Below are 8,882 nucleotides of genomic sequence, written 5' to 3'. Positions count from 1 at the left end.
AAATCTGTTGCTGCTGAGATGGCAATAACAGTGCAACAAACATACCCTAACACTTTATAGAAGATGTGATTATAAGGAAGTGGATTTAATTGCAGATTTTTTCTTTTAAAAGACATGTATCTGCATATTATATAGCCAGACTGCAAGTTCGTTGCCAAGTGATTATCAACCAATCATTCCCATTGGTGACTTATTGACTTGTGCGTTGTCAAGCTTAAGGCTGAAGCCAACAAGGATATTCCGAGATAGGGAACCAGAGAAGCAATGCTGAGAGCAGGCAAAAGTGGTAGCATTTAGGTTACCAGAGGTAAACAGTAACCATCTAGGCCTGCAAACCTGCTGATACTCTGGGCAGCTGTCCCAGGCTTCAGGTTTCAGTTCAGAGAATTAACTGGTAATGTCCTGTACTGTCTAGATGCTGTTGTGAGGTGTCATGGTAGGTGTAGGTGGTGGTGGTGGTGGTTACTAACAGGTTTGTCTTAGCCTAGGCAGCAAGCTTGATACTTGTGCTCCTGAGAACAGCAGTGTCGGCAGATTCATTCAGGTTACAGAGGAATGGGAAACGTGAAATTTCTGGAGCAGCGGTCCCCACTCACAAGAGCCGTCAGGGCGGGGCAAAGTAACATGTTGCTTCTAGCCATAACAGGAAGGGCAGTGATGGTTAGCTTTCAGTAAAACATTGCTGCTGCCAAACAAGGAGGTAGTCTGTGTAAAAGCCAAGAACATGTCTACCTACAGAGTATTTGGAGAAGACTAGGGATGTGAACATGGTTGTCCAAAGGCACTCCAGAGGTGCAGACCCACCCGTAAGATTGTCCGATGTCTGTAAGGTAAGGGTGGATTGATGGACCAACTACAGATAAAGGGAAACAGCATGCAACCACAATCCATGAAAAAACTTCGGGGTTTCATATTCAAGGGAGTTGTCAGTCAGATCATTGGGACACCAACTCTGTGTCCCAGACTGAATTGCAGGCTGACCAGTAACTCTTGCCCCCCCCCCCCCCCCCAATCCAGCACTAGGGCAGTTCAACTGGTGGCTTCGAACTTTGTTTAAGCATAAAACTAAAACCATTCCATTCAAATAGTTACCACAATTGTTTACGGTCGGATCTGTTTATAATTTTCCAACACAATACTACTAGATATGTAGAAATGTTTCTACCTTTTAGACCACTGCAGTGACCAGATTAACTACTACAACAATCACAATCTTTCAAAAAAGATTCTGACAACCTCAAAATGTTGACACTTCCAGAAAGTCTTTCCCCCTGACCCCCTTCCCTAGATAGTATACAGCACGCACTTGTGTGAAATGCTAAAATACACTACATAACAAACCTGAAACAAAATTCACCTACTTAAAAACCATTCTGACTCTGTAGAACAAAGTAAATGCATTTGATAGTATTACTGATCACTGTTGGTCGCTCACTTACACACTACCTTTAAGCAGCAAGTTTCAGGTTAACTATGACATCTAGGTGTCAACAGAAAATTTGAACGATCAAGCCATCAAATTCACATTGATTCAACACCAAATAAATTCACCTGTTGTTCCAATGAGGAAATCTGCATCTGTTGGCATGGCAATAATGGTGCAACAAACTTAACATAGCACTTTAAAGAAGATCTTATTGTAAGAAAGTAATTTCAGTGTTTTTATTTTGACAAGGCATGCTTTAGCATATTCAATTTGATACACCATTAATACCAGCACCACAACTCTCAAGAAAACACATAGGTTGTTACCCTTGCTTCCAAGTTAACAAAAACCATAAAAATAATTAGGATCAAAATCTACAACATGCAATGGTCTCACCAAACAGTCACATATATAGGCCAAAGCAAGATTCACCCTACCACCTACATACATGCTTGTAGATACTTTTTACCTATCTTTCATACACCTAACAAAAATTAACACACACTTCAGCCATTTATCAATTTTTAAGTAGTGGGCAACATTTTTACTTGGAAGAAAATCTGTAAGAGAGAGAGAGAGAGAGAGAGAGAGAGAGAGAGAGAGAGAGAGAGAGATAGAGAGTTGGGAAACTAGACACACACAAAAATATCAATTCCATTTATAATTTTATTGAAAAAAAAGGTAATTTGTTCCAAAAGTCATACATGTATCATTTTGCTTAAATATTGGAATTTTTACCTTGCATGCTTACACTCAGCTAATATGTTTCACACATATATTTCACATAAACTGACACCAAATGGAAAAAATGAAAGTCTGACAGATGCCATTTTATAATGAGAGGATTGAATATCCTAACATGAAAATGCAATGAAATGTTTTTCCACTAACTGCAGATACTTTACACCAAGTTGGTAACATCTTATACATGAAACCTAATGACACAACAAAGCCACAAGTTTTAACACTGAAGATAAACAGACATTTTTGCTTTGGTATCGTGTTTTCCAACCATAATAATGGACATACTAAACAACAATTTCTGCCTTGGCAGCATCCAAGAAAAAGAAAAAAATTAAGTTGTATTCAGTAATAAAGCCAATAAGTCTCCATACATGCAATTTACATTTTATATCCAAAATAATTTTGCATTCTCTGTATTTTCAGTCAGAAATACTATTCACTAAAAATTTCTATATCTGGTTCATCCAGCCAATTTAAATTTTAAATACACGCCAACAACCTGTACAATGAAAACAAAAGAAAGCAGAGGAGGAAGTTCAATATTTAAGAACTATACATATAAACATTTAACATTTTCCGATTGCACCAAAATGAAGCTACAAGATCATCACCATCAAGGTGCTAGCAAATCTTGACACTAGACCATATTCTGAGATTCTTCCTTGCAATGAACAAAACATTATGGACAGAGCTAAGCCTCGATGAATAAAAATGAAGCAACTCATGGATATAAGCACACATTTACAGATGAAATAAAAAAGTATGACTGTGCATTCGGAATTTCCTGTCAGTGAGTAGTGCAAATACAGTTGAAAGGTCAAGTTAACATTTGCTCATATGTGGCATTTCCCTCAAATATTTGATCAATTAATCCCATGCTTCACATACATGATACATCATTTTTCAGTTTCTATTTTCATAACTTCATGATGATCTCTAGTAGCATTTTTACAAACCATGTGCAGTTCTTCTATCTGCTTTCAGTCCCAGATATCAATTATTCCGAAGGTATTACCCACTGCAGTTACCAACTGAATACAATTATTGAAGTTATGACGCTCATTTCAACTAGGAACGACATTTTATTTGCTTGGCACAAACTATCTTCTTCACATACTGTATGAAAAATTCAAATATGAACAAAAATTTTCCACTGCCACACCCACCACTGACAAGTAAAATACTGTTTTTAGGAAATACAGAAAGTTAATTTCACATTTAACTACTGGCACTCATTATTATATTGGTTATATCAATGAAGATTAATATCTGTGTATATTTCACATAAGGTTCCACAAACATCTAAACAAAAAAAATATGGAAATTATTTCCGTAAATCCAGCCCCACAACTGAAACAAATGATAATATATGAACAGTACATCTTATCTTGACAGTAAGTATCATGGTGTTCATTGCTCACACAGGATAAATTCGACCTAATATCTCAGAACCACTCTCAGTACATGAGCAGCAGTAAAAAACCAGTGCCTAGAAGTAACAGACAGGAGATAATATGATGAAGTAAGAATATAAAAATAGAAAGTATCTAATTTTTGAAATGCAAACTACACCGTGAATCTGGTAACTTTCAAGCTCGTATGGCAAGCCGCCATGACAAGGCCATTGATGAAATACTGTTCCGCAAAACCTCAGTACAATTTGTACATACATCAGATGCAGAAGAAGAAATTTATTTGGTGCTTCACTTTTATTCATCTTATTTGCATGTTCCAGACAATTTTTTTTATTATTCCTCCACAGATTCCAGCTTTTCAAATTACACATGGTACTGAAGCCATTATAATTAGCAATATACGACGAAACAGCATGACACGATTTCAGCTGTCTACAATGCTAACATACATATATTCATATTTATATATTTATATATATTTATATATATATAATTTTTTATTTTGCACACAAAGGCTGTTATACACTACCATAGAAGAAAAAGCTGTTGGCTTATTTCAGTCACAAATTCTTAAAAATCAATAACATACACTGTTAACTAAACACATGCACAATGTCAACTGATAAGATACAACTTTCCTATGCAGAAAATTCTACAAATGCTTTAAATTTAAAAATTAATTCCACACACTGTCATGTGTCTTGATGAGCTCAATACAACAAGCAGGGGCACTATGTTATATGAAACATCTAATGTTCACTGTACAGGACCATAACAGTTTATGAAAGCTCACTATAACCTGCAGAGATCCAAATGGTGACAATAATAGCCAAAAGAAAAACATATGCAGGCAAGGAGTTTTAAGTGAAGCTTTAAGATTTTTTCCCCTTTTAGTTTTATTTAACAGGGAACACCATCTTTACCTTTTCCCACTTTTACGAGCCCCATTCAACATATCCAGCAGACATGATTTTCACTACACATCATACATGTCACCAAGACATTGATATCATGCTTCAAATATGCCCATTAATCAGTTATAGTGCTAGAGATGAAACATTCAGCTGAACCGATTTGCTTCAGATCAGCTCACCATTTCCTTCAAAGCAGAATGTTTGCTGAGCCCCAAGTAACTGCTCAAACCTTTAAGTCTCTTCCATCTAATTGGTTTGGTGCGCTCTTTTTAAACCAAATAAATAGGCATTAGTCTAACTTCATTTGCAGTTTGTGCTGCTCAAGTTTACTGAACTTTATAGCATTTGTACAATGAGATTGTGTTCCCAAAGACAAGACAATACAATACAATAAAAAGTTGCACTGTTGATCCTCGTGGGTTTCCACATTTGTGGACTTTACAAATTAAAAATAAGAACAATATGGCTGCAAGTGTCACATATCAACTAACAGTCCATCTACTGTACAATTACTACATATAATGTGCAAGCAAGCAAACACGCAAACGCAACACACACACACACACACACACACACACACACACACACACACACACACACACACACAGAGAGAGAGAGAGAGAGAGAGAGAGAGAGAGAGAGAGAGAGTGTGTTCTCCAACTATCAAGACCAATGGTCAATGGTCAATGAAAAAAAAAGAAAAAAAAAAAAAAACAACAGAATATCTGCCAGAAAGCTATTCACTCCCAATTCACTCAGCATCTCTTTAATTATGTATATATGATGAAACAAATTTCGGTATGTGCCACATTTGACCCATGACCACCCACCCCAGGATGGAAAGGGGAAGAAATCTGTCTGCAATTGAAGAATTACTCTATCATTAAAATTACACACATTTAGTTAATTAAGGTATGCCACTGTTAGCACACCAAAAGCGCATCTCATTAAAACAAACACCCAGCAAAGTAAAATGTGTACCATGGCACTGTTCTACATACACCAATAAATCCACTGTCCCATATGACAAACTACAACCACCATAGGAAGAACAACAGACAGGAAAGTACATCGAAGTATAGTTACACTTTCCAACCTGAAGTTAGAAAGCAACAAATGACACACAATACAACGAAAGAAGCCCAGTATCATCCATAATGACTGCAGGCATCAGGTCACTGTTAGCCATTTATTTATTTTTTTTTTTTTTTTCTGGTGGAGCTACTGAAGTACAATGTGCTATATGTTGCAGAAGTCTAATATAAATACCCATGACTTGTTAGATTTAACTAATACATCAATTATCTCTTTGTGAAGATGAACAGATCTCAACACACACCATTATCATTAAATGAATCAATTTTTTTTTTTACAAACGTCTACTTCTGATAACATGGATCACAACAATTATATACATATATGACAATATGTTGAATTAAACTACTTTAAAGACAGATAATTGGTCATCATTGTTGAAAATATTTGCCAGGGCAAAGCATATAGCAATATAAGCTGGAGAATCAAACTTTCAGAAACCATAGTCAATCCACCAAGACAAGGGGGGGGGGGGGGGGGGGTGTTTGAAAAAGCTTGAGAAGTTGGTAAACGTCAACATTGTAGTTGTCTCATCCACAGTCTAAAGACTCATTTGAATGGCTCTCTATTACAGGGGCCATTAATGAAAGGCAAGTAGTCCTCCAGATTCCCAAAATACAAAATTTACAAGAAAATTTATTTATAGTTTGGATAGCTTTCGCTGTTTGCATTACGTTTTGTCCTGGATCTAACACTGTACATTCAATCATGAATGAAAGAGGGACACACACACACACACACACACACACACACACACACACACACACGTATGTACGTCCAAAAGTTAACATTTGGTACAAATTACAAATAATACCGTATTATCTATCTTTACTATAGTTTACACGTGTTTTACTTTTACTCTGAGATTTCATGATTTATGTTTGTACATAATCTGAAGAGTGTACAGCTGTACATGAATGACATGAAGAGGAAGTGAAGTGTAATGTAAATGAACAATGAATAACTTAAAAATTAACTACACTATTTATTGATGAAAACATACTGCTTCCATATACATAATTAACCATGAGATAACTCGAAAATCTCCAAAATTATGCTATAAACACGCTGATAATCTGATTTGTGATTGCAAATTGCTGGGGCAGCCTGAGATGTAAAATGTTAAAAACTGAAAAGACTAAAATAGTAGCCATAACAATTACAAGTTATACCATTACGCTGTCAAGCAGTTTCTTATGGTGAAGCTTGGACTAAACATGTATGTACTTAAATACCCCCAAAAACACTTAACAGAAATGCTACTTTCTTACCCACAGAATTTGCAGGTAACACAATAGTTAACACACACACAAACACTGAACAAAGATTTTTTTGCCATAAATGCTGTATCTGGAATTTGTCCTCTACAGCTTTCAATTATAACATTCATACACTCAGATTAATGTGCACTACTAATCACAACATAAAATCATTATGCAGTAATAATAGAATAATAACTACAATCTACCACATAGAAACACAGACAATACTCTTGGTGATTTAACTAGCTAATGGCATACTTTCCTGTTTTTCATTTTACATTTCTTTCAGTTCTTAACAAATTTCAGTGTGAAAGAAATAAACAACAAAGTCTGCTTACTACTAAGCAAGTGGTCTATTAAAAACAAGTTTTGATTACAATGTTACACTTCACTAAAATTGATATATACTTTATTTTCATTTAAATGGGCCTCACATAGATCTACACACGGCAAGAACACATGAGCTCAAACATACACAGACATATATTTCTGTATACACACATATGCAAATATTTTCAATGTCATCAGTGAAGTTGCTTTTGCTTTGTTTCAAGTCACTCTCTTGTCTTCACTAATTTTTAAGCCGCTTATAATTAAAAAGTCCAACACACACACACACACACACACACACACACACACACACACACAAAAACCACACATATATTTATATATATATATTTGGGTAAGGAGGGAGTATGGGCAAATTGGGGGAGGGGGGGAAGCATGCACATGCGCAATACACAACCCCCCTCCCAGAAAAATCACGCTCGCTCGCTCGCTCGCACGCGCACACACACACACACACACACACACACACACACACACACACACACACAGGTAAGGAGGAATTATGGGCAAATTCGGGGGGGGGGGGGGGGGGGGGGAGCACACACATTATGCACAAACCCTTCCCCTCCCCAAAAACACACACACACACACACACACACACACACACACACACACACACACACTTAAAATTCAACAACATGCCATTCAAACTCAGCATTGGCTGAGGAAACAGAGAGCAACTCTGTGTCAGAGCTAGCATGTGGCAACAAGTTGTTGCACCGTGGAATAAATATATGCAGTGAAAGTACAGTCACAATAAATTCTTAATTTTAGCGGTCATTGGGAAATGGTAAGGTATTTTTTGGAGCAGTTGGGAAAAATATATAGAAACAGCTGCTACTACACTAGAAAAATGTTTTACAGAAACGACATTTCTATTTAAACTCTAGTAACATAAATTTCACTGAAGAGTTAAAGCAAATCTCAACAACTGTCCATTCATATCATCTTTTTCTTTTCTACAAATATGCCATGAAACAGCAATAAGATAAAACACTGTGCAGATGATAATGATCCCACCTTCTCCTTGGAGATATTTATCTCCAAGATGCCAACAGCAGCAATTCACTTTTCAGATCCAATAAGAAACATCACAATAATCTGGGATGCAGAACACATCATGTGATACACATTCTATCCCAACTTAACGGTACAAAGTACCACAATCAAATTTGCATTTTACAAGACTTCCAAATCATCTTGTACCCTGTTCCATGTCCATCCAGTTCTCTTTCTGCCAATAACCATTACAACAGCCATAAATCATTATAATATCTGATTTAGAACAAAAGTAATAGACTCCATTAAAAAGTAAAAGATTTGTTGGGTGCAATAAAACACTTTATGTCAGGTATAAAATATTCACTTGTTACTATCAACAGGTCCATATAGTTGTGGGCTGATAAAAACACTTAGACAGAAAGATATGTTTCTCCCTGCCACATATATCCACCCTTAAGAGTTGTTAATTTGATAACGATACATCACTCACTCACTGTCTTAGGCCTTCTTGCCTGGTTTCTTTCTCTCCTTAGCATTAACCCCCCTGCGTTCACGCTCCTTTGTCCTAGTAATGGGTGAAGTCTTTGAAGGGGCAGCTCCAGCTTTAACACCTAAAAACATATAGTCAGTGCAATGAAAAACTGCCAATGTTCATTAAAAAATTCAGGTATTCACA

General features: G+C 36.3%; 1 protein-coding gene across 1 annotated transcript in view; it reads right to left on the bottom strand.

The window, feature by feature from the left end:
* Positions 1–7,786: 7,786 nt before the first annotated feature.
* LOC124721654 (mastermind-like protein 2) overlaps positions 7,787–8,882 on the bottom strand; it is a 71,192-nt gene continuing 70,096 nt past the window's right edge. The window contains exon 7 of the mRNA XM_047246723.1: positions 7,787–8,817. Coding sequence (XP_047102679.1) covers positions 8,705–8,817 — 113 coding nt within the window. The 3' untranslated portion in view covers positions 7,787–8,704. The remainder of the gene's footprint in view (positions 8,818–8,882) is intronic.

The sequence above is a fragment of the Schistocerca piceifrons genome, chromosome X (genome assembly GCF_021461385.2).
Source record: "Schistocerca piceifrons isolate TAMUIC-IGC-003096 chromosome X, iqSchPice1.1, whole genome shotgun sequence".
Classification (NCBI taxonomy): Eukaryota; Metazoa; Arthropoda; class Insecta; order Orthoptera; family Acrididae; genus Schistocerca; species Schistocerca piceifrons.
Note: the sequence above shows the minus strand (reverse complement) of the source record. Positions and strands in the feature narration are given on the sequence as shown.